The sequence below is a fragment of the Notolepis coatsorum genome (assembly GCF_963971535.1).
Source record: "Notolepis coatsorum genome assembly, chromosome: 5".
Taxonomy (NCBI): Eukaryota; Metazoa; Chordata; class Actinopteri; order Aulopiformes; family Paralepididae; genus Notolepis; species Notolepis coatsorum.
Window position 1 is genome coordinate 22,846,168 of NC_140169.1, and position 27,001 is coordinate 22,873,168.

A 27,001-nucleotide genomic window follows, 5' to 3' on the forward strand; every position below is an offset into this window, starting at 1 on the left:
GGATTCAGGAAGGACCTGGAGACAAGGAGTATTTTTATAATGATCATTTAACATTAAGTTAACCAACTTTAATTTGCATGAAAATGTATTTTTTCCACTGCATCTCCGGGCAGTATTCTCATGATTTATTTTACAATGTTCAGTCCAAAATGATCAGTCCAAAATTATCAATCCAAAATGATCAGTCCAAAATGATCAGTCCAAAATGATCAGTCCAAAATGATCAGTCCAACGTGATCAGTCCAAAGTGATCAGTCCAAAGTGATCAGTCCAAAATGATCAGTCCAAAATGATCAGTCCAAAATGATCAGTCCAAAATGTGTCAATAAACCTTCAAAGTCTATCAAGGCTCCTCCCTCAGACACAGAGAAACCAGCCAGGTTTGTATGTGCATGAATGGAACCAGTGGCTGCAATTTACTGAATATATTACTACTGTTACTTTGAGGAAATCGATCTGGACTATCGTGTTCCCAATACAGTAACACAACAAGACAACCGATGAAGGTGTAACAGAGGTAAATCTTTATTTGGAATGAATTTTATTACTAATGGCAAAAACACACAAGGATTTGGAAATCTCCTTATAGACAACCCAGATTGCTAGCAGCCAAATGCCAGTGCGGAAACGGTGCGGTAGGGGGTGGTATCCTGACCTACCAGTACTGAGTATAGGGAGAGCGGGACAGTTACTAGCGTCAAAATGTCAGAATGTTTACACACAGTTTCCAAATGGCAAAAGGCAAAATGTACTTAACAACTGGTGCAAAACACCATCCACAAATGTGTATTCTATTTTTACTGTTATACAAGTTTACTTTACACACTCAGATCTTGAGCCACACAGGTCATGCACAGGTTTTACACTCTGTCTCACTACAAACAACGGGCTAAACATGATTAGAATGGGGTTCATGGTACTGCTGCTATGGTCACAGAGGAATCTTCCCACCCTAATGGGGAACCACATGAACCATGCAAATAGACGAGGTACTGCCCTGTCAGCCAGTGACACTATTACTATACTATAAATCCAGAATGTGAACAGTGAGTCAACAGTGAGCTTCAACCGACTAGTTTGTCTGTCTGTCTGTCTGTCTGTCTGTCTGTCTGTCTGTCTGTCTGTCTGTCTGTCTGTCTGTCTGTCTGTCTGTCTGTCTGTCTGTCTGTCTGTCTATCTATCTATCTATCTATCTATCTATCTATCTATCTATCTATCTATCTATCTATCTATCTATCTATCTATCTATCTATCTATCTATCTATCTATCTATGTCTTTATCTATATATCCGTCTATAATATAAGTGAATAGTTATTGGCCCTTACTCTGCTAAAGGAGGAGAGTAGAAGTCTGAGGAGAGGTGAGGAAGAGGGGAGGAGAGGAGAGGAGAAAGGGGGAGATGAGGGGGTTGATGATGAAGGGAATGTGAAAGGAGGTAAAATAGGAAGCTGCTCCTTAGTGTGAGGTCACTCCTCCTACCAGAGGACAAGAGAAGAGAGAGATCGGCACAGGGGAACAGAGGAGAGAGAGAGAAATCAGCACAGAGGAACAGAGAAGAGAGTGAAAGAGTTCGGCACAGAGGAACAGAGGAGAGAGAGAGAGATCGACACAGAGGAAGAGAGAGAGAGATCGACACAGAGCAACAGAGGAGAGAGAGAGATCGACACAGAGCAACAGAGGAGAGAGGGAACACTTCACCATTTCATTTGGGTCTTAGGGAGTCTTTTTCTCTTCATAGTTTTAGGGTTGGGTTGGGTTAGTCAACTCCGGAGCTCTACAGTTTACACAGCAGAGGCTGGAAAAGATTTGACCCAAATCACCATTAGAAATTACTGGAAAGCAAGAGCCGACCACCACAACTGGAGGAGGAGAGGAGAGATAAGGAGGGAAACCAACTCTATTAAAAACAACAAAGCCATCAAATATTTCTTCTTAGCTGCCAACAGGAGTCCAAACAGATCAACAACGGCCAATCATTATCCTCACCTGTCCAAACCATCCAATCACCAACCAAGAAATGTTCTCCCGTGAGCTTTCTGTGTCTCTCCTGGCCGTGGCGTGCCTGCTGGCAATGCCCTCTGGAGGCCGAGCCGCTGCCTGCGAGCCGGTCCGAATCCCGCTGTGCCGCTCCATGCCATGGAATATGACCAAGATGCCAAACCACCTCCACCACAGCACACAGGCTAATGCTGTTCTGGCTATAGAGCAGTTTGAAGGACTATTAGGTAAGACAGATTACATCTATCTACCAATCATCTTCATCATCATCATTGTCATCATGATATGGATAATAATAATAATACTATTAATAATAACAACAGTAGTAGTAGTAATAATAACAACAACAATAATAATAATACTAGTAATAATAATAATAATAATTATAATAATAATAATAATAATAATAATAATAATAATAATAATAATAATAATAATAATAATAATAATAATAATAATAATATAATACTAATAATAAAAACAACAACAATAATAATAATAGTAGTAGTAATAATAATATCAATAGCATTAGTAATGATGGTAATCATTAAGTACGTGACTAAGTAAGTCAATGTAGGTGGTCAGCATATCTACTTGATCTCTTATCAATAAATATATGTGAAACAACATTACATTTATTACTTTTATATACACTATATATTCAGAGTTTCAAATATGTTTTAAATTTATAATGATCTCTGCTAAAAGGCTGGGAATCACGCAGTGAGCCCTGTGGCAGAAACCACTGGATGGCGCATGTGTTGAATGTCTTGCCAGTCCCTGTTGTCAAGATGGCGGCAGAATTAACCCCTCCTTGGGTGAACTCTTTTTGCTGTCATCACTTAGCCCAAACTCTAACTCTCTGAGGAGAGAGAGAACACTAACCCTAACTCTCTCTGAGGAGAGAGAGAACACTAACTCTAACTCTCTGAGGAGAGAGAGAACACTAACCCTAACTCTCTGAGGAGAGAGAGCACACTAACCCTAACTATCTGAGGAGAGCGAGAACACTAACCCTACTCTCTGAGGAGAGAGAGAACACTAACCCTAACTCTCTGAGGAGAGAGAGAACACTAACCCTACCTCTCTGAGGAGAAAGAGAACACTAACCCTAACTCTCTCTGAGGAGAGAGAGAACACTAACCCTACCTCTCTGAGGAGAAAGAGAACACTAACCCTAACTCTCTGAGGAGAGAGAACACTAACCCTAACTCTCTGAGGAGAGAGAGAACACTAACCCTACCTCTCTGAGGAGAAAGAGAACACTAACCCTAACTCTCTGAGGAGAGAGAGAACACTAACCCTAACTCTCTGAGGAGAGAGAGAACACTAACCCTAACTCTCTGAGGAGAGAGAGAACACTAACCCTAACTCTCTGAGGAGAGAGAGCACACTAACCCTAACTCTCTGAGGAGAGAGAGAACACTAACCCTAACTCTCTCTGAGGAGAGAGAGAACACTAACCCTACCTCTCTGAGGAGAGAGAACACTAACCCTAACTCTCTGAGGAGAGAGAGAACACTAACCCTACCTCTCTGAGGAGAGAGAGAACACTAACCCTAACTCTCTGAGGAGAGAGAGAACACTAACCCTAACTCTCTGAGGAGAGAGAGAACACTAACCCTAACTCTCTCTGAGGAGAGAGAGAACACTAACCCTACCTCTCTGAGGAGAAAGAGAACACTAACCCTAACTCTCTCTGAGGAGAGAGAGAACACTAACCCTAACTCTCTGAGGAGAGAGAGAACACTAACCCTACTCTCTGAGGAGAGAGAGAACACTAACCCTACTCTCTGAGGAGAGAGAGAACACTAACCCTAACTCTCTGAGGAGAGAGAGAACACTAACCCTACTCTCTGAGGAGAAAGAGAACACTAACCCTAACTCTCTGAGGAGAGAGAGAACACTAACCCTAACTCTCTGAGGAGAAAGAGAACACTAACCCTAACTCTCTGAGGAGAGAGAGAACACTAACCCTAACTATCTGAGGAGAGAGAGAACACTAACCCTAACTCTCTCTGAGGAGAGAGAGCACACTAACCCTAACTCTCTAAGGAGAGAGAGAACACTAACTCTCTGAGGACACGCACGCACACACACACACACGCACACACAAACGCCCTCGCACATGCACACACACACACACACACACAAACACACACACGCATGCACACACACACACATACACACACACGCGCGCGCCCATGCACACACGCACACACACACCTACACACAGGATGCACTCATAGCATCCCACTAATACACATAGTTCTGTCCCCGTTGTCATTGCCTTGGTGTAGAATTACAAAATATTTCTACTCAGTGTATCATGATAATAACTACTCATTAACCACTTTAGTACACCTAAGCACACTTTATATTTATCGGTAAAGAATTTGCACTACAACCCATACCTCATTACACCTTACTGTAAATTATATTGTACCTAAATTGTACCTCATCCCACTTCTGCTTTGCACTGTATATATTGTATGGTAACTCAGTTACTTCTACTCAACATAGAGCATTGTATATATATGTATATACTGAACATTTTTGTCTATGTACTTGACTTCTATTTTATACTTGCTATACTTATTTTATTATCAATTTTTGCCTAGCACAGTCTCTGGAGCGAAACAGAAAGAAGCATTTTGTATAAAAGTATTCCGTACTTCTGTATGACAACTAATAAAGAAACTTGAACTTGAAACTTGAACTTGAAACTCATAAAGAAAGAATTATCATAATATTTATGATTATTAAGTTTCCCAAAAGCTAAAAATTCCATGGCATTCGACATTTGTGTCTGAATTCCATTTTTAAAGCGAGATTTTATGATTTCACAAAACTGAAAATATGAGGCCCCTACTAATGTGTTTTATAATGTTATGAAGGTAATACTATATCTGTCTGTCTAAATTGGATTTCTTCAAGAGGTTAAAGTATTGCATGTTTAGTGTATTGCAACCTTAGTGAGACAACTATCTATGGAGTTAGAGTGTCCTCAGTCTAAGAGGACTGTATTGTACTGTATTGTACCCATTCTGCAATCTGTTAATACATTTTTCAATCAATCAATTTACCTGCGCGGTGATTGATTGATTGATTGAAAATCTTATTAACAGATTGCAGAATGGGTACAATACAGTACGGCTCAATACACACAATTGTTAAGGGGATGCAGACCAGACAAAGACTTTCGTCTTGTTTACATCAGGGTCCCCCATTTTCAATTCATAGTGCAATCCATTCTTTGTGGATCCCGCTTAATTGGTTCTAAAAGGGGCAAACCAGGTGTTTTGGGAGAGATACTGTATGGTCTGTTTAACCCATAAGTAGTTTTTATGTGGAGTCTTATCTCATTAACCTTGTCTTTAAAAGTAGTTTATGTGGAGTCTTATCTCATTAACCTTGTCTTTAAAGTAGTTCCTTGCAGAGTCATATCTCCTTAACCTTGTCTTTAAAGTAGTTCCTTGCAGAGTCATATCTCCTTAACCTTGTCTTTAAAGTAGTTTATGTGGAGGCTTATCTCCATAACCTTGTCTTTAACTCATTCAGCGCCAGGGATTAGCCTGGTCCCATTCTAGCTATGCCACACTTTAAAGATAGGAGTGTGTCACCTTGTTTGTAGAGCTATATCTATATTCTATATTATAGCTATGGAGACAATACTATAGTCATTTGACAGTGACTTTCTTCCGTCGAACATGCAAAAAAGAGAAAAAAATGTCATGCATACGTTTGCGCGTTATCCCGTGGTGAATATAAGTATAGTTTAGGAGTGATCCGGGATAATTCCTGAAAAGCTGGTTTATAGGGTGCTACGTGTATTCTACTATAAGCGTTGGCGTTTCTTACCTGGACACGCTACTATTTCCAAATCAAATGTATATAATAGGTATTATGTTTCATCATGAATGCATGAAAGGGGGTGGGGGTGGGGGTGTTTTTTTATGCTTTGATGGCCAGTAACGGCTTTCTTGTTGAACACTACAGACGCTGATCAGCTGGATCGATGTGAAAATATTGTTGGATCAAGCTGAAATTGATGTCAGATAGTCCTTACCTTTGGTCTGGGGTATTCCAAAAAGAATATTCCAATTGTCTGATCGCGATTTCCAGTATTCCCGGACATAATTTGGCACAACTTATGGATAGAGTGTGCCAGACGCGTTTCGAAGTGGTCGGATGAAGCGATTTACTTAGCGCCCAGAGGGATTTAAATGTAACACACGGTCTGGAACAGTGTTTACTGCACTCTCGATACTGCCACCTAGCCGGATCTGGCCGGTACTGCACCCTTGGGGTCCCAGTATGCCTTTTACGGCAACATACATTGAATAGAATATTAAAATTGGAAAAAAGAAAAACGGACCAAATAACGAGTTTACTCGTTGTTGGCGGTCAACGCATGGCGCCCAATAACAAGTAAACTCGTTGTTGGCGGGGAATGAGTTAAAGTAGTTTATGTGGAGTCTTATCTCCTTAACCTCTTAACAAGCGGGCAGAAAAGTGGCAATTTTTTTACTTTAACCTGAGGACTGCATACTTATTTTGCAAACCAAAATACTATACTTTATACTTATAGCACATGCATGAGCCTGGTCTCTTTTGAAAGATAACATTATGAAGTTTCTGATACAATAAGGAAAATTCACTTTTAGTGCTAATGAAATAGAATAACATAGGTCTGAACTTAAGTTGTAGAACAACTTGTTGCTCACGTTTTTCTGTAGTAGTTGCAATATCCAAAAGTATATATAAAAACAAATTGTATGGCAATCATTTTTGAGATCGCCAAATGATTGACGGAGCTAGATCCTTGGGAGTCGGGGGTGGTAATCTGACTCTGCCGTGTACTTTGGCGCACGCCTCACATATCGGCATGTAACTCGAGAACCGCTCAACGGATTTTGCCGCCTGAAACAGCAATCGACAGGCAACAAATAGGGCTTTAATTCGATATATATGTAGTAAAGAATATATGCACACCGAGCCACTAGAGGTCGCCAAAGTGGCTGGTCGTGCCGGTGGGCAAATCGTCCTCAAGAGGGCCCACATGTGGGCTGTTGCCTGTTAAGAGTCTCCTTAACCTTGTCTTTAAAGCAGTTTAAATGTTTGTAGGCTGTTGGCCTTCCGTTTTCTTTGCCAGGGCAGGACATTTGGTTTTGAAATTATATAAATAAATAAAAAAGGACCTTTTAATACAAGTTTTTAGTAAGAGTTAGTACTACAGTTACTAGACTCAGTGGTACAAATGTTAGTACTACAGTTAGTACTACAGTTACTCCATACTAGATAAGGTGTAGGGTCCACACTAGCTAAGGTGTAGGGTCCACACTAGCTAAGGTGTAGGGTCCACACTAGCTAAGGTGTAGGGTCCATACTAGCTATGGTGTAAGAAAAAAAGCTGCAAGAAAATGGTAAATGTCTGGCATCAATGGTTTCCAAATACTTACTGTCAAATTATAGTAAAATCAAATACATTTACAGATTACAACCTTTATTTAATGGTTAATATTTGATAAAAGGTAATTTGCTGTATTTTTATGGCATTTACACTTAAAGTAGAAAAACAAAAGTAATCTGTAAAATAATACAGTACATTTCCTGTGAAAAAACATTTATTTTTTACAGTGTATGCTAGCAAAGGTGTAGGGTTCATACTAGCTAAGGTGTAGAGTCTATACTAGCTAAGGTGTAGGGTCCATACTAGCTAAGGTGTAGAGTCTATACTAGCTAAGGTTTAGGGTCCATACTAGTTACAGTGTAGGGTACATTATTTAGAATCTAATGTGTGATTAACCTCCTATTCCTCCCTAGGTACGGGCTGTAGCCCCGACTTGCTGTTCTTCCTGTGTGCCATGTATGCTCCCATCTGTACCATTGACTTCCAGCATGAGCCCATCAAGCCATGCAAGGCGGTGTGCGAGCGGGCCAAGTGTGGCTGTGAGCCGGTAATGAAGCGCTACAACCACACCTGGCCAGACAGCCTGTCCTGCGCCGAACTGCCCGTCTACGACCGGGGGGTCTGCATCTCACCAGAGGCTATTGTTAAGGCAGAGGGCCCAGGTATAAGACTATAAGGTGTCATAAGACTGACATAACCACTGTCATAAACACAATGTAATATCTGACATAGGCATGAATTGATTGTTTATGAATGTTAAAATCGAAAGGGAACAAATTAAGAATTCCAAAATGTTATTTCCATAGCCTAGAAAAGTTCAATGAATATTTGTGAACAGTCTCTCCCAAAGCCATAAACCAGAGAAGTAAGAATCAAACTTGTGATGTCATCAGGTATAAAGTCTGGAGCTGCTCCATTGACAATGAATGAGAGACTGATTTATGGACCCACAGAATGTTTGTTTTATTTTTTATACCCAAATGAGATGGCGGCGCGGTTGACACGCGAGGCCCAGCATATCTCCAGTTTTTGCAAATTAGCGGTAATATACCTACTTATACCCAGTTTAATCACCTGTATATATATATATATATATATATATATATATATATATATATATATATATATATATATATATATATATGGTATATACAGCATTATTGTACATGCTATCATACAGAGTTATATGGGTTATATGCAGGTGTATAAGTAGGCATATAGAAGGATTATATGCAGGTATATTCAGACATGTGCATATGTGCTGTAAATATAAATATATACATGTATGTGCTGTAAATATAAATATATACATGTATATATAGGGTATATGCAGCACTATTGTACATGCTATCATACAGTATGGGTAAACTATAGTATGATTATTATGATTACTATAATTACAGTGTAGGGCAGTTGTAGACAGTGAAAGCAGTAGGTAAGTATAAATTGACTAATTACCCAGTCATACAGTATGGGTAACAGAGCCTAGGGTGTAGGTAATGGAATCAGAGTTCAGAGTTTATATGGTATGGGGGGGGGGGGGTGTCAGAGGTGTCCTTGACAATGCTGCATGCCTTCCTCAGACACCGTTTGTGATGGATAGACTCAATAGCAGGGAATGATGTACTGGTGATTCATGCAGACAATTCTGCTTTCGGGTCTGAGGCAGTGCATTTGCTGTACCAGACTGTGATGCAGTTGGTGAGGATGCTTTCTATGGTGCACCGGTAAAAGTTCACCAGAATCTGAGGAGACAGGTGGGCTTTCCTCAGTCTACTCAGGAAGAAGAGACGCTGGTGAGCCTTGTTGACCTGTGACAAGGTGTTGGGGGTCCAAGAGAGGTCCTTGGAGGTGTGGACTCACAGGAATTTGAAGCTGGAGACACGCTTAACCTCCATTCTGTTGATGTGGATGGGGCGTGCACGCCGGCTCTAGTCTTCCTGAAGTCCACAAGGAGGTCCTTGGTTTTCTTGGTGTTGAGGGCTAGGTTGTTGTCGGCACACCACGCCGTTTGTTTTTGATGAGGCCCACCACCGTTGTGTCATTTGCAAACTTGATAATGGTGTTAGTGCGACGTATAGGAGTGCAGTCATGGGTGAAGAGGGAGTCGGGAAGGGGGCTCCGCACGCAGCCTTGCGGGACGCTGGTGTTCAGGGTGAGGGTCAAGGAGGTGATATTGTCTTTCCTAACATACTGGGGTCTGTTAGTTAGGAAGTTGAGTATCCAGTTGCAAACAGAGGGGTTAATGTTGATGTCCTTGGTTTCCACGAGGTCACCAAGTCTGGAGATAAGTTTGGGGGGTGATGGTGTTGAATGCAGAGCTGAAGTCGATGAGCAGCATTCTCACATGGGTGTTGCTGCTGTCATCCAGGTGGGAGAGGGCGGAATATAGCGCTGAGGAGATAGCATCCTCCGTGCTCCTGGGCCCCGTTCCCCATACCTGGTTCAACTAAGTCGATCAAGATGTCATTATCCAGCTTCAGTTAACCCGATGTTTGAAGCCGGGATTTTCCTGTTCCTCGAAGGTGGATTCAGTCTCGTTAACTCGATTCAGACTTGGGCCCCAGGATAAATGCGCGCGGCCGCTTCAGTTGAAAAGCCAGCACGTATCGATGGCAGAGATCCTGATTCTCTAACGGCATTGATTGATTAATTGATTTAAAACTCTATTGACAGATTGCAATACGGCTCAATCGCCTCGCCGACAAGTTAAATGCGTTATCTAGGCTAATTTTAAGTCCCTCATTACCTCAATCAATCAGATTATATTTCTTTAAACTTGCCTGCTGGATTGAATAATCAAATGAGATCTTGCTAGCGAAAATAATTAGTTAAACTGTTATACAGAATTACGATACGGCTCTCTTACCCATTGATTGATGTGTGGTCGATCTTTTACTTATCTCCACTGTGGTCTAACGGGTTGTTCTTTTGACTTTCACGCAGACGACCGGGGTTCAAAACCCTAGTCTTTTCCTTCTTTTTGCAATATAGGAATAATTCAATTTGGTGCACGTTGAGAGCTATATAAAGAATGACATCCTCAATGCATGTAGATTTATAATATTTTAACTTAAAACCAGGCTACTTTGGCGTATAATCATTAATATTATATTCAAACAAATTATATTGGAAACACAGGGTTTCAAACACCGGTCGCTGGGTTGGCAGGGTTGAGCACTACCGCTGCGCCACTGTGCCAGATGGGATAAATTCATTGTTTATACATTAATGAACGAGAGACCCGTGTTTAGAATATTCTTTATTTTGAATGAAGTTTTATTTCTTTATCCTCATTCATTAATGTGACGTCAACGGCTCATTCAATTTCTCAAATCCGTCAAACAGCGCATCTCATCAGACATCTTAATCCCAGTTACAATTAAAATAACCACAAAGTCATAATGTGTACATCGCACCGAGCGAGCGCCACGGTATATATAACGTGCATTATTTAGGACAAAGTGAATTTAGTATCAGCATTTTGGGTCTATTTTACATTTCAAAAGCCCCCTCTGGAAGAATGGAGCACAAAAACGTAATTCAGAATGGTATAATGCAGATCGTAGACTGTGGGAATAATTTCAGGAAACGGGCTGTCACTTCTTTGCGGGGGCGTGGCGATGGTTGATCCGGCTAACTTGAACTTAAACCCTGCTTTCGACCAGGCTCAAACTTTTGGATCTGTTGTCATGGTGATTTGGAAAATCCAGGTACGGGGAGCCGGAAAGTCCGGCTTAAGTCAGACTTAACCGAAAGTTATCCGGCTAACTCAGTTATCCAGGTACGGGGAACGGGGCCCTGTTCTCACAGAAGGAGAATTGGTGACTGTCCAGTGAGGGTGAAATACCAGATTTGAGGTGAGTCAGGACCAGCCTCTCGAAGCACTTCATGATAATGTGGGTGAATGCAACAGGGCGGAAGTCATTGAGGCTTGTGGTAGAGGAGTGTTTTGGCACTGGCACAATGAAGGTGGTACATCCACACAAATAGTTGTAATCCAATGTCCAAAAGATATTGTCGGGTGTACGATATGAAAGCAAGACTGTTCTGGGTGAGTAGACTTAAAACAAGTAGGTATATTTCCGCTAATTTGCAACACTGAACGTCATGTTGTGCACACACCGCCATCTTGGACCTACATCCAACCTACAAAATGTCCCTGTATACTCAGAACATTCCTTTGGGTGCTCTCAGTGTCATCTATACCCTCTTCACCAATAGAGGCCTTGCACAGAATGTTTATGTAGTTCCCTGTCTTCCAACATGGCTGCCTGTAACATAGCAACCATTGTTTTGTACATGGCAATGGAAGACAAACATTCAGTGCAAGGCCTCTATTCCTTGTCTATGGAGTAGCTTCAGACTTTATACCTAATGACATCACACATTTTAGTTTTAGCACTCTAGTTTTTGGATTGGGATTTGAGTTTTTCATGTTCACTAATATGTTCACTAATATATCACTAATATCTTTGGACTTAGATCTTATATACAACATGTATGCATTCTTAAATTGGGTGGAGTTCCCCTTTAAACCTGTGTGTCTATTATGTATCTTTCAATGAAACGTGGATATTGTTCTGGATGTTTTTGTCATGACAACTTGACATTAACCAAGGTGACATAAGGGGTCATAAACATGTCATAGCAGGTATCATTTTGGTGACATGACACACAACATGTGCTAACATGACATTAAATTGTCCTAAAGGGTTGGTTTTGACATGTTCTTGCATGGTACATGTCATTAATAAGGGTTATTATTACACTTTCAAAAGCTCTTATAACATTGTCATGAATATTTCCCTTGACCCTAACTACATTGATAGAATTTAACTTAACTTGTAAGTCACTTTGGATAAAAGCGTCAGCTAAATGACTAAATGTAAATGTATACAAAAATAAACTCAGTCAGCACCACAATATTATACCAAGAGCAGCAGCAGACCCACTCAGCACAACACATTTTTATTTTTTAAAGAGGACATATTATGGAAAATGCGTTTTGTCTGGATTTGACAGCATGAAACTTTATTTAGGGTTAGAGTTAGTCTTTGTGTAAACTACTAACAAGTTGGTCGCAGTCAACCAGCACCTGCTAACGGGTCAGACCCTTTAGCTCAGCTGGTTCTTTGTGTAAACTACTAACGAGTCGGTCGCAGTCAACCACCACCTGCTAACAGGTCTGACCCTTTAGCTCAGCAGCAGCTGGTTAGTGTGGCCGCCTGTGGATCCTATGGTCCCAGGTTCAAATAAACTTGGTTACATTTGTAAGGATTTGGCAGGTTGAAACTTTATTTATGATTAGAGTTAGTCTTTGTATGGACTTGGCACCTTGAAACTTTATTTAGGATTAGAGTTAGTCTTTGTATGGACTTGGCAGCCTGAAACTTTGTTTAGGTGCTGGGGGAATTACATAGATACTCCTTGCTGTTTGGCCAGGGTTTGAAGTCATTTGAAGTCAAGATAAAGGCATAGTTGTGATTTTTGGAACCCTAACCCTATTTCTTACTTACGAATTACAATGTTATTCAGAGTCCTTTTTCAGCACAATCCATGCTGTTCCTCATAATAGCTCCAGCTAGTTAGCCACAAGTCAATGGAGTCGAGCTCCTGTCTGTACAAGATGACTGAAGCTCATTGAAATCTACTTTATATGCACTGTAAAGTAAACTTCAGTTTTAGTATGAGGAACAGAATGGATTGTTATTGTATATTTAGATCCCCATTAGTTGTTACCAAGGCAACAACTACTCTTCCTGGGCCCCAGGTCCCTGGGGATCAGGTCAGTCAACCAGCCAACCAGCCAGCCAGCCAGTCAAGTCAGTCAGTCAGTCAGTCAGTCAGTCAGTCAGTCAGTCAGTCAGTCAGTCAGTCAGTCAGTCAGTCAGTCAGTCAGTCAGTCAGTCAGTCAGTCAGTCAGTCAGTCAGTCAGTCAGTCAGTCAGTCAGTCAGTCAGTCAGTCAGTCAGTCAGTCAGTCAGTCAGTCAGTCAGTCAGTCAGTCAGTCAGTCAGTCAGTCAGTCAGTCAGTCAGTCAGTCAGTCAGTCAGTCAGTCAGTCAGTCAGTCAGTCAGTCAGTCAGTCAGTCAGTCAGTCAGTCAGTCAGTCAGTCAGTCAGTCAGTCAGTCAGTCAGTCAGTCAGTCAGTCAGTCAGTCAGTCAGTCAGTCAGTCAGTCAGTCAGTCAGTCAGTCAGTCAGTCAGTCAGTCAGTCAGTCAGTCAGTCAGTCAGTCAGTCAGTCAGTCAGTCAGTCAGTCAGTCAGTCAGTCAGTCAGTCAGTCAGTCAGTCAGTCAGTCAGTCAGTCAGTCAGTCAGTCAGTCAGTCAGTCAGTCAGTCAGTCAGTCAGTCAGTCAGTCAGTCAGTCAGTCAGTCAGTCAGTCAGTCAGTCAGTCAGTCAGTCAGTCAGTCAGTCAGTCAGTCAGTCAGTCAGTCAGTCAGTCAGTCAGTCAGTCAGTCAGTCAGTCAGTCAGTCAGTCAGTCAGTCAGTCAGTCAGTCAGTCAGTCAGTCAGTCAGTCAGTCAGTCAGTCAGTCAGTCAGTCAGTCAGTCAGTCAGTCAGTCAGTCAGTCAGTCAGTCAGTCAGTCAGTCAGTCAGTCAGTCAGTCAGTCAGTCAGTCAGTCAGTCAGTCAGTCAGTCAGTCAGTCAGTCAGTCAGTCAGTCAGTCAGTCAGTCAGTCAGTCAGTCAGTCAGTCAGTCAGTCAGTCAGTCAGTCAGTCAGTCAGTCAGTCAGTCAGTCAGTCAGTCAGTCAGTCAGTCAGTCAGTCAGTCAGTCAGTCAGTCAGTCAGTCAGTCAGTCAGTCAGTCAGTCAGTCAGTCAGTCAGTCAGTCAGTCAGTCAGTCAGTCAGTCAGTCAGTCAGTCAGTCAGTCAGTCAGTCAGTCAGTCAGTCAGTCAGTCAGTCAGTCAGTCAGTCAGTCAGTCAGTCAGTCAGTCAGTCAGTCAGTCAGTCAGTCAGTCAGTCAGTCAGTCAGTCAGTCAGTCAGTCAGTCAGTCAGTCAGTCAGTCAGTCAGTCAGTCAGTCAGTCAGTCAGTCAGTCAGTCAGTCAGTCAGTCAGTCAGTCAGTCAGTCAGTCAGTCAGTCAGTCAGTCAGTCAGTCAGTCAGTCAGTCAGTCAGTCAGTCAGTCAGTCAGTCAGTCAGTCAGTCAGTCAGTCAGTCAGTCAGTCAGTCAGTCAGTCAGTCAGTCAGTCAGTCAGTCAGTCAGTCAGTCAGTCAGTCAGTCAGTCAGTCAGTCAGTCAGTCAGTCAGTCAGTCAGTCAGTCAGTCAGTCAGTCAGTCAGTCAGTCAGTCAGTCAGTCAGTCAGTCAGTCAGTCAGTCAGTCAGTCAGTCAGTCAGTCAGTCAGTCAGTCAGTCAGTCAGTCAGTCAGTCAGTCAGTCAGTCAGTCAGTCAGTCAGTCAGTCAGTCAGTCAGTCAGTCAGTCAGTCAGTCAGTCAGTCAGTCAGTCAGTCAGTCAGTCAGTCAGTCAGTCAGTCAGTCAGTCAGTCAGTCAGTCAGTCAGTCAGTCAGTCAGTCAGTCAGTCAGTCAGTCAGTCAGTCAGTCAGTCAGTCAGTCAGTCAGTCAGTCAGTCAGTCAGTCAGTCAGTCAGTCAGTCAGTCAGTCAGTCAGTCAGTCAGTCAGTCAGTCAGTCAGTCAGTCAGTCAGTCAGTCAGTCAGTCAGTCAGTCAGTCAGTCAGTCAGTCAGTCAGTCAGTCAGTCAGTCAGTCAGCCAGCCAGCCAGTCAGTCAGCCAGCCAGCCAGCCAGCCAGCCAGCCAGCCAATTAGGCGTGTTCGAGATTGGCTTGGCTGACGCAGATCTGCGCAGGTTTTACTACGGCCTCGCCAAGCGCGTTGCATGACGGTTAGAATGTTGTCCGACTTGCTCTGAAAATCTGACGAGACGAGGCCCGGAACTCTCGCGGGAGCGAGCCACGCACATTGGAGGAGGTTGGGTAGGTGGGGTTGGGGAGGGGGGGGGGGGGGGCTGTACATTGGAGGTGGGGGGGGGGGGGGGGACACTGTACATTGGAATACTGACAAAGCCATACTTGGTCATTTACTGTACAACTGGGTTAGGACATTTGTAGGGGCCAGTTTCGAATTGCAGTCTCCCGTAGGTGTTCTTTGAGAGTGTTTTTGAAAGTGGGTAGTGATTCACATTCCTTTACAGCTTTGGGTAGGGCATTCCACATTGATGTGGCATAATTGCGAAACGTGTTTAGTCCCTTGTTTGAGCCGAATCTGGGTTTAACATGATTTGTGGAGCTCCCTCTGGTGTTGTGATCGTGGTATTCACTGACCTTTGGGAAGTATTTTGACATGTACATGGGTACCTTGGTTGTGTAGTGTATCTTGTAGACCAGGCCCATTGCAAGTTGCTGTACTCTGTCGTCTACTCTAAGCCATCCTAGGTTGTCAAAGTGGGCAGGGGTGAGGTGGGTTCTAGGAGTCAGGTCAAGCAGTAGTCTGACTAGTTTGTTTTGAGATGTTTGTAATTTGGTTTTTAGTGCCTTTGAGGTGCTTTGGTACCATGAGGTGCAAGCATAGTCGTAGTACCCTTGAATGAGTGCTCCTGCCAGAGTCTTCAGGGTATTCTTGTTTACCAGAGAGGAGATCCGGTACAAGAATCGAGTTTGTTGGTTGACTTTTTTTTATTACATTGGATGCCATTTTGTCACAGGAAAGATTAGCCTCTAGGATGGAACCCAGGTAGGTAATTTCATCTTTCCTTGTGACAATATTGTCACCCACTGTAACTGAGAAGCCGTAGGTCTTGCTGAGTTTGTTATTTGAACCGAAGAGAATGGACTCTGTTTTGCCCATGTGTAATGATAGTTTGTTGTCGGCGAGCCATATGCAGATTTTGCCTAGTTCCGAGCTGAGGGTTTTTTTCAACCTGTAACTTGTTCTTGTCAGAGACCAGCAGGGCTGAGTCGTCCGCAAACAGGAACAAGTTGCAGTCACAAGCTGATGACATGTCATTTGCATAAATTAGGAACAGTAGCAGTCCTAGTATGCTTCCTTGTGGAACACCAGGAAGTGTGCTGTACATTTGAATCTGATCTAATTGTGCACGCGGCCCTCTCATTATAATGAGCTGGACAGGTGTGTATGTCTGTGTGGTGGTGACGTGAACGCGTATCTGCCATGCGATACTAGGCGAGAGGCTCTCGTGAAATCTGAAGTGTCCGACGTTCTGACTCCTCCCCCGGCTGCACTCGTCTACTCTCGTCTATTTTCGAGGCGAGCCAAAATCAATCTCGAACACGCCTAATCATTTAGCCAGCCAGTCAGTCAAGCAGTCAGTTAGTTAGTCAGTAATTGTTGTGAAGGGCCAGATTAAACTGAATATATATATGTATCGTTTGATATACTTTGTATATTATTTATATATATACACGGAATATCCCTTTACCTGCGTTCAGACCAGAGTAATATTCGCTCTCCTATTGGACAGCGCTCCCAGGCGCCAGCGCGCAAGCCCCCAACGGCAAGTTCAAAGACAACTGCAGGCATGTCAGAACATGCCCAGAGTCAGCGTAGTAATACGAGACAAGGACTGAGGTTGTGACTAGATATTCACTTAAGTATATATATTGGCGCAGGTGTAAACAGCAGTACCCCCCTTACCCACCTTCACCACGAGTCAACGTGCAGTGAAGTGAGCAACCTTGCGTCTAAATAGAGCATTGAGAACCGCGTGCGAATAGAATGATAAAGTGTCAGAGTTTAATGAAGTAACGTTGAGTTCGACTTAATCTAATGTGAAGTAAATAGTCGATCATTTATTGTATATCGTGCGGCCACAGTTCTTCCGTGTGTAGCATTACCCATCGGTTCGTCGTGTCTTTAGCTAGTGCACTTAACCAGGCTGTGTGGCCTAAATACGTCGCCCACACCCGAGGAGTCCTAGGCGGAGAACCGTTGGACATGTACACAGGAGAATCGGCGCTGGCTGGTTGGATTATATTGATTTGGGACGTGACCACCGGAGAAGAGCATCGTTGATTTCCACTATCGTTTGGGATTTAACCTCGTGAGGATTACAACTCGGGCCTGCCTCGTGGACGGGGCTGGTTGGCTGTCATCAATGCTGTCGAGCATTTTGGATTACAACTATTGCTTTTGCTGCTGATCAAGGGAGTTTACAAGCACCGACTCCTGTACCTGGAGTCTCTTTATTCCTCATTGAATCAGACAGAGTACCCGAACATTCCTCTACCCTCCAGGCCTTACACCCAGGAGGGAACCCATTGTCTCCAGTTGGTACCAGTGTTGCCCTATATAATTGCTACTATACAACAGGTGGCGTCAGCTTAGACCCATCGTAGGATTCCTGCTATTCTTAGTGACTTATGCTCTTGACTGACTTTACGTATATTCTTCGCCATACAAGCGCGACCCTAATTCTCATTCTGTAACCTAACGTTGCCTAATAATAATAAATTACCCTCCAATAGTATTTCTGTGTCAATGCCGTGTTCTTGTGGGTGTTCACCATCTATATTTGATGTACTGTCTGGCCAGTAATTAAAGTACATAACTAGCAGTGGTTTAATCTATCACAATCTTTAATACAGTCAGGGTTTTGTAACCCCTCAGTTACAATTGGTCCTTCGAGCCGGAGGGTATCAGTGTAATATTTAATATAATATTAATATTAAACATGGCCAGCGGTGAACACTCCCCAAGCGGCTCCCCTAAGCTAGAACGCCCGCAGCGCAAACGTCAGCCACCTCCATATCTGGAGGAATTCGCTTTCGTTCTACCCCCTAGCTTATCTAAACAGACGTTAAATACGGATAAAGCGGATAGTCTAAGCATGTCAAATCCTATCGACTTGGCGACCCTGCCAGTAGAGACCCCAGTGGGTTCAAACGAAACTGACTCAGCTCACGGGGGGGACCAGGTGGGACATGACATGACTATACCTCCAGACAGCGTCACCCGGATAGACCCCGGAGCGCTCCAGGATAAAGAAAGCGCTCCAGGGATAGAACCCGACACACAACCAAGAGAAGAGAACCGCGCCCAGGAGATAGACCTCGGAGCGCGCCAGGAGAACAGATCTCCAACAAGCCCTGTCAGCACCCGATCACCTCCGTCAGTGTCATCCCCCAGCGAGGCGGACCAGAGACTGGCGCAAGCCTTGATCGCCACACTGACAGCCTCCACCGAAAGAGACCGACTTCAGGGTGAACGCGACCGGCTTCAAGCAAAGACGCTTAGTGAGCGCGAACACTCCGCCACGGAAAGAGAGCGCCTCCACGCGCAACTCCAAGCGCAAGCCCTTAGTGAGCGCGAACACTCTGCCGTGGAACGAGAGCGCCTCCGGGCGCAACAATTAAGTGAGCGCGAACACTCTGCCATGGAACGAGAGCGCCTCCAGGCTCAACAGATGAGCGAGCGCGAACAACGAGAGCGCCTCCAGGCGCAACAAGTAAGCGAGCGCGAACACTCTGCAGCGGAACGAGAGCGCCTCCAGGCGCAACAATTAAGCGAGCGCGAACACTCTGCAGCGGAACGAGAGCGCCTTCACGCGCAACTCCAAGCACAAGCCCTTAGTGAACGCGAACACTCTGCAACCGAACGAGAGCGCCTCCAGGCGCAACAAAGGAGTGAGGACGACCGCATAAGACTGGAGGAGAGGCGCCTTCAGACGGAAGAGAACATCGAACGAGACCGCGCCAATGCACAGCGCGACGCCGCCAATGCCCAGCGCGAAGCAGAGCGCGACCGGCTGCAGGCGCAGATGATAGAACAATTGATTGCCAGGGCGACACCCCCTCTCTCCACACGGAGCTCCCGGAGATCATCACGACAAGGGTCTAGGGCACCTTCCCCTACCCGACAAAGCGACCCGGGACCCGGCCAACAGGAGGAACCTGTCTACGTCTCCGACCCCCCTCCCCGACCGGTCCATACGAGACCCAGCCAACGGGAAGAACCGGCCTACGTCGCCGAGAGACTGACTAGAAGACTCCAGGACCTAGAAGAGGAAGAGGAAGAGGAGGAATGTCAAGCCCACCAGCAGCAACGTACTCTGGACCAGGAGGCCCAGTACAGCCCCGACTTCAGCCCCGAGTCACTGCACTACAAACCCCCGACCCAACTCATGGGTGAGTTTGACGTACAGTCAGCACCGAGGAACAGCACCTGGGGACCCGGCCTCTGGTACCCACCAAGTACTAACCCACGACCACACGTACGGGGAGACTCGCCCAGGAGGCCTCTTCCCCTATGACCACCGATGTGCCAGCCATCCATGGCATCGTACCTTGGCACACCGACGTTCCCAGACTTTACGCGCGAGGACAGAGCACAGTACACGGAATTATGCATGTGTTTAGAGACTATGATGTCCGATGTCCCCGACGAGTCGTACAAATATGCCATCCTCCTCAAGCATCTCAAGGTGCCCAGAGCGCATAACATAGCGCTGGCATATTCCAACTCAAGCACCCCATACTCCGCGGCTCTAGTGGCCCTCGACCAGCGTTATGGATGCATATGGGATTACGTGATCCAAGAAATACGGGATATCGACCGCCTCCCCCCAACCAAAGACAATAGAGCACTGGATGACCTCTCTATCAAGGTACAATCCCTAGTAGGGATGCTGGGGTCCCAAAAGGAGAAGGGGAGATATGAACTGTATGCAAATTCTAATGTGGAGCGAATACTGGAGAAGCTCCCTCCAGCCCGCCAAGAGCGTTTTCGGCGGCAGTGAGACCACGTGATCCCGACGGCCCCGAGCCATCCCTCCTAGACCTGGCCGCTTTCCTCGCAAGGGAAGTTAGCAGCCTACGACTGGACACATTCGTGTGGAGTGGATCTAGCCCAAGAGATGGACCTCGGAGATCCAACGATAACCGCCGGTCAGTGACCGTTATGCACCAGGCCGAGTCAGTGCCGCAGCACAATAACCACAGCACCCCCCAGACCAAGGGGAAGTGGAAGATTGTATGCCAGTACTGTGAAAAGGAACATTGGCTGTCTCAATGTGACACTTTCAAGAAGCTGACCGCTGACGAGGTGAGTCAGTGGATCAAAGCCAACCGCCGCTGCTTCCGCTGCGTGCGCAGCCATATGGCAGCTGAGTGCCGCTTAAAGAAAAGATGCAGCAAGTGCGACGGCGCCCACTTGGAGGTCCTACACGACAGCAACAAGAAGAAACCCGTACCCCCAAGCAGCTCGAGAGTGAACGTCATGTACATAGACCCTGCAAAGAGCGGGAGCTCCCGAGTGCTCTTGAAGGTGGTCCGAGTGATATTAAGCTACGAGGACAAGGTCATGGACACTTACGCCGTCCTAGACGATGGGTCAGAAAAGACTCTCCTCCTCGCACCCGCCGCAGCAAAGAAACAATGACAATCCGTACCATTAGAAGAGACCTGAAGACCATAAAGGGTGAAAATGTCTCCTTCACGATAGCAGCGGTCGGGCAGCCCGAGAAGCAGTATAGCATCACTAACGCCTTCACCAGCCACGACATAGGCCTGTCACAGTACACCTACCCCATCCCAAAGCTGATGGAAAAATACGTGCACCTACGTCAACTACCTATACCGCTCATCGACGACGCCACCCCGACCCTGCTCATAGGATCCGACCACGCACACCTCATCGTCCCAACGGACCGGGTCCACATCGGGCCCAGAGGCTGTCCAGCAGCGGTCGAGACCCGCCTGGGTTGGACACTACAAGGCCCCCTCTCCGGGTCTCCCAACCGACCGACAGCCACTCGCTGCCTCCACTCGAGGATAAACGAAGAAGACACCACCCTCTTACAGCACGTCGAGAGGCTATGGACATTAGACGCGATGCCCTTTAAGAATGAAAAGAAACTTGTTCGCTCAAAGGAAGACACTTATGCCATAACCCTCCTCGAGCAGAGGACAAAGAGAGTCGAGGTCAATGGAGTGATGAGATACGCAACTCCACTCTTGAGGCGAGAGGGTATGCCCACCCTCCACGCCTCAAAAGAAGCGACAGAGCGATATCTACTGAACACCGAGCGGCGTCTAGCCAAAGACCCCACTCAAGCCACTGTGTACCGCGCTGAGATCGACAAGCTGATCACAGCGGGACACATAAAGAAAATTGACATTCAAGAGGCCGACCAGACGATCGAATCTTGGTACGTGCCCCACCACAAGGTCCACCACAACGGCAAGGATCGCATTGTATTCAACTGCAGCTACCAGATCGGACTACAGAATCTGAATAAAGAACTCTTGCCCGGCCCAACACTCTGCCCCTCTCTCCTCGGCGTACTACTACGTTTCCGCCAAGACAAGGTGGCCATCAGCGGCGACATCAAAGGGATGTTCCTGCAGGTGAGACTAGTGGAGGAGGACAAGCCCTTGCTGCGGTTCCTATGGAGAGAGAGGATCAAAAATGAGCAACCATCCATCTACCAATGGGAGGTCCTCCCCTTCGGAACCACATGCAGCCCATGCTGTGCTACGTTCGCACTGCAAAAACATGTGACAGAAGACCCTGAAGCTGACGAGGAGGTCAGACAAAGTGTAGAGAGGAGTTTCTACGTGGACAACTGTCTGCAAAGCGTCTCGACGCCAGAAGAAGCCGAAGCCCTCCTACTCAAGCTCCGCGCCTCACTGATCAAAGGCGGCTTTGATCTCCGGCAGTGGGCTAGCAGTGACCCTCAAGTACTTCGCAGCCTCTCCCCAGAGACAAAGGCAGCAAGCAGCGAGACCTGGATGGCGACCATCCCAGGTGAAGCACAGGAAATGACATTGGGCCTAGTCTGGCGCTTCAAAACAGACTCGCTCCATTACAAATACACACCCCTGACCACGGAGCAGGGAAGGTCGACCCCTCTACCGACCACCAGACGGAGTGTATACAGAACACTCGCAAGGCAATATGACCCGCTGGGGTGTATCCTACCGTACACCACCCGGGCGAAAATGATTGTACGAGAGCTGTGGGACAAGGAACAGGGCTGGGACGACCCCATACCCGACCACCTCGCTTCCACCTGGAGAGAGTGGGAGAGAGAACTCAACTCGCTCCAAAATGTGAACATACGCCGAAGCTACTTCCCACCCACAGTGCGGCTGGAGACGTGCCAGATGGACCTGCACGTCTTCAGCGACGCCTCAGAAGTGGCCTACGGTTCGGTGGCTTACTTGCGGGCCCGAGAGGAGGGAGGAGAAATACACACAGCCTTCATCCTGGCTCGCTCAAGGATAGCCCCCTGCAAGCAACAATCGTTCCCGCGTCTAGAGCTCTGCGCAGCTCTGGTAGGCGCGCAACTCGCCACGTTAATCCAACGTGAACTCACCATCCCGGTGCAAAGAACAATCTTGTGGTCAGACTCCATGACCGTACTCACATGGATCCAGTCCGATTCTTGTAGATACAAGGTCTTCGTGGGAGTCAGAATCACAGAGATCCAAGACCTAGTAGGATCAGCGTGCTGGAGGTACATGGACACGAAACAGAACCCAGCCGATGTCATCACACGGGGGATGTCCCTAGATGACCTCACACGTCACAATATCTACAGTGACGGTCCTGAGTTCCTCAAGCTCCCGGAGGAAGAGTGGCCTACCCCCACCCCTCGGGAGGCTAGTCAAGAGGAGGCAGAGGTCAAGAAATCTATGTTCTGTGGGTTGACGCACACCCCAGTCCCCACTGACCCTAACATAGACGACTGCCTCACCTTTGAGAGTGCGCAGCTAAAGACATTCCTGTGGCACCACCCTGAGGTTCCCCCCACTACCGACATTAACGCAGCTAACTACGAAGAGGCAGAACTCCTTCTGCTACAGCGAGCCCAAAGAGACTCGTTCCCCGACGAGCTAGACTGCCTGCAGGGAACAAAGCCAGTCCCGTCAGACAGCAGACTGCTCCACTTGGCCCCCGAGCGCGACACCCATGGCCTCATCAGGGTGGGTGGTCGTCTGAGACGGGCCCCGGACTTAACGGATGACGTCAAGTTTCCTATAGTCCTCAACAGCCGACACAAAGTCACTGAGCTCATCATAAAAAAATACGACGAGGATGTGCACCACGCTGGGGCAGAGAGAGTCTTCGCTGAGATCCGACGTCGCTATTGGATACTGAACGGAAGAGAAGCAGTACGTCGCTTCCAGCGGACTCGACCAGACTGTCGCCAGTGGCGAGCACAGCCCAGTATACCCAGGAGGGCCGACCTGCCTCACCGTCACACCCGACCCGTGGCGAGGCTGATATAATTGCCGAGGCTCCCTGACTCCCCTGATGACGATCATGACCCACTGACTTTGTAGATTGCCCTACTCCCCACAACAGACATTGAGCAGTTGACTGGACTATTAATCTGTCTTCCTTTAACTAATTAGGTGCGGACTAATTAGGAGGCGGCTGTTGTGAAGGGCCAGATTAAACTGAATATATATATGTATCGTTTGATATACTTTGTATATTATTTATATATATACACGGAATATCCCTTTACCTGCGTTCAGACCAGAGTAATATTCGCTCTCCTATTGGACAGCGCCCCCAGGCGCCAGCGCGCAAGCCCCCAACGGCAAGTTCAAAGACAACTGCAGGCATGTCAGAACATGCCCAGAGTCAGCGTAGTAATACGAGACAAGGACTGAGGTTGGGACTAGATATTCACTTAAGTATATATATTGGCGCAGGTGTAAACAGCAGTACCCCCCTTACCCACCTTCACCACGAGTCAACGTGCAGTGAAGTGAGCAACCTTGCGTCTAAATAGAGCATTGAGAACCGCGTGCGAATAGAATGATAAAGTGTCAGAGTTTAATGAAGTAACGTTGAGTTCGACTTAATCTAATGTGAAGTAAATAGTCGATCATTTATTGTATATCGTGCGGCCACAGTTCTTCCGTGTGTAGCATTACCCATCGGTTCGTCGTGTCTTTAGCTAGTGCACTTAACCAGGCTGTGTGGCCTAAATACGTCGCTCACACCCGAGGAGTCCTAGGCGGAGAACCGTTGGACATGTACACAGGAGAATCGGCGCCGGCGATTGCAGAACCATTCCTGGTTGGATTATATTGATTTGGGACGTGATCACCGGAGAAGAGCATCGTTGATTTCCACTATCGTTTGGGATTTAACCTCGTGAGGATTACAACTCGGGCCTGCCTCGTGGACGGGGCTGGTTGGCTGTCATCAATGCTGTCGAGCATTTTGGATTACAACTATTGCTTTTGCTGCTGATCAAGGGAGTTTACAAGCACCGACTCCTGTACCTGGAGTCTCTTTATTCCTCATTGAATCAGACAGAGTACCCGAACATTCCTCTACCCTCCAGGCCTTACACCCAGGAGGGAACCCATTGTCTCTAGTTGGTACCAGTGTTGCCCTATATAATTGCTACTATACAACAGGTGGCGTCAGCTTAGACCCATCGTAGGATTCCTGCTATTCTTAGTGACTTATGCTCTTGACTGACTTTACGTATATTCTTCGCCATACAAGCGCGACCCTAATTCTCATTCTGTAACCTAACGTTGCCTAATAATAATAAATTACCCTCCAATAGTATTTCTGTGTCAATGCCGTGTTCTTGTGGGTGTTCACCATCTATATTTGATGTACTGTCTGGCCAGTAATTAAAGTACATAACTAGCAGTGGTTTAATCTATCACAATCTTTAATACAGTCAGGGTTTTGTAACCCCTCAGTTACAGTAACCCAGCCAGCCAGCCAGTCAGTCAGTCAGTCAGTCGCTGTGTTGAACTGTCTTCCTCTCTGTATCTATAGATGATCCGTACTACCAGGACCCCTCCAGGTGTAACCCAGGTGAGACTCGCTCATCTGACTGACCTTTATATATTCATTCATATATACAGACTAAGACTTATTCTATAAGCTGTTCATATATACCCTGTGTGTAACTAGTAGGGATATGCAAACATTATTTCAATTAATTGTGTACATTGGCATTGAAGTAATCTTCTCTAAGGGGTCTATAGTAACTGACTTCTTGTATTCTGCTCCAGAATCCAGTCCAGATTTTCCAATGGATTCTAACAACCTGCACTGTAAAGGCCCCAATGCAGGTAAATTGTCTGTCTCTATATCTGTCTACCATCTATCTGTCTGTCTGTCTGTCTTCATGTTTATCACTGCATCACAGGAACAGTTTATAAATAGTATGAATACTGTAGTTATTTATAACCTGAACTCTGTGTGTGTGTGCGTGCGTGCGTGCGTGTGCGTGTGCGTGCGTGTGTGTGTGCATATTTGTGTTTGTGTGCATGTTTGTGTTTGTGTGCATGTTTATGTGTGTGTGTGTGTAGATCGCTGCAAGTGTAAGACTGTGAGACTGGGATTGAAGACGTATCTAAAGAACAACTACAACTATGGTAGGTACAAAACTCTCATTCCAACTCGTTCAAAACTAAAACCAAGAGGAGAGACCACATCAGTCCAGTGTTAGCTACTCTGCAGCTAGGCTATTGACTAGAACCAAGAGGAGAGACCACATCAGTACAGTGTTAGCTACTCTGCACTGGCACATCAAATTTAGAATCGATTTGAGCGTCTGGGTGGCGCAGCGGACATTGTGCTCGTCACCAACGCAAGAGACACCGGGTTCGAATCCGGCTGTCGGTGTTGTCTCCGGCTTGGGCCGGTTGTCATACTAACTCAATTGGCAGAGTTAGCGGGTGGAAGTCGATGGGTGGTAATCTGGACGTTGTGGACAGCGACTCCTACAGGTTGGTTGGGGGACGCCTGCACAACAGAGACAGGAAATGGCGGGGGTAGTGTGAGCCTCCCACATGTTACACCTTGCCAATGAGAGTCCGCGCTGGCAGGTGAAAAGATGTGACAGGCTGCCTCCTCGTGTATCGGAGGGGACACGTGATGCAAGGCTTCTATCCTCCCTATAACCGGCCAGTGGGGGGCATATGCGAGCAACGTTCAAGACAGGGGAGGGGAGAATTGGCACAGCAAAATTGGGAAGGGAGAAAAATTTAAAAAGAGGAGAAAAAGTGGATCAAAAAAATAATAATTTAGAATCGATTTCATCGAGATCATCCACTACTGGTTTATTGAAGGTTCCCAAAAGAAAGTCGGGGACGCAGCCATCGCAAATTATGCACCAAAGCTATGGAACACTGTTGAAGTCAGAGGCTCTGTGTAGGATTGTTAGTAACTGTCTAACTATATATATATGGCTGTTTACACTAGTAACTGTTTACCTGCATATATAACTGTCTTCACCAGTAACTGTCTAGTTGCATATATATCTGTTTCCACTAGAGGGCGCTCTAGGCGGAACCACTCAGGTACACCACCTTGTGGCGAGTATGAAAGTAAATGTATCCTCCCACTTCTTTCTCTCCCCCCATGTCTCTCAGTAAGAGAAGACCTATAGAACTGCTGCTTAACATGTGTTATAAGATTATGGTCTGTTCCTTTAAGAGGGAGGCACCCACGCATACAGGTCAGCTACGCAAGGAGCGAATATGTGATGAGACAGTGTGTACACAGGAAGAACAACAGAAGCAGGTAGCTTGTTGTGAGATATGTAACGTTAGTCAACAGCATGATATGAAGAATATAATGGAAATAAATGCACAGTCCTGAAGATAACGGTTTCCAGTGGTTTAT

The 27,001-nt window shown here is 45.9% G+C and overlaps 1 protein-coding gene across 1 annotated transcript in view; it reads left to right on the forward strand.

Moving 5' to 3' along the window:
* Nucleotides 1–1,490: 1,490 nt before the first annotated feature.
* Nucleotides 1,491–27,001, forward strand: part of frzb (frizzled related protein) — a gene marked incomplete at its 3' end in the record, with an annotated part of 53,233 nt that continues 27,722 nt past the window's right edge. Inside the window, exons 1-5 of the mRNA XM_084314039.1 lie at nt 1,491–2,226; nt 7,826–8,074; nt 25,145–25,183; nt 25,384–25,443; nt 25,684–25,749. Coding sequence (XP_084170165.1) covers nt 2,019–2,226; nt 7,826–8,074; nt 25,145–25,183; nt 25,384–25,443; nt 25,684–25,749 — 622 coding nt within the window. The 5' untranslated portion in view covers nt 1,491–2,018. The remainder of the gene's footprint in view (nt 2,227–7,825; nt 8,075–25,144; nt 25,184–25,383; nt 25,444–25,683; nt 25,750–27,001) is intronic.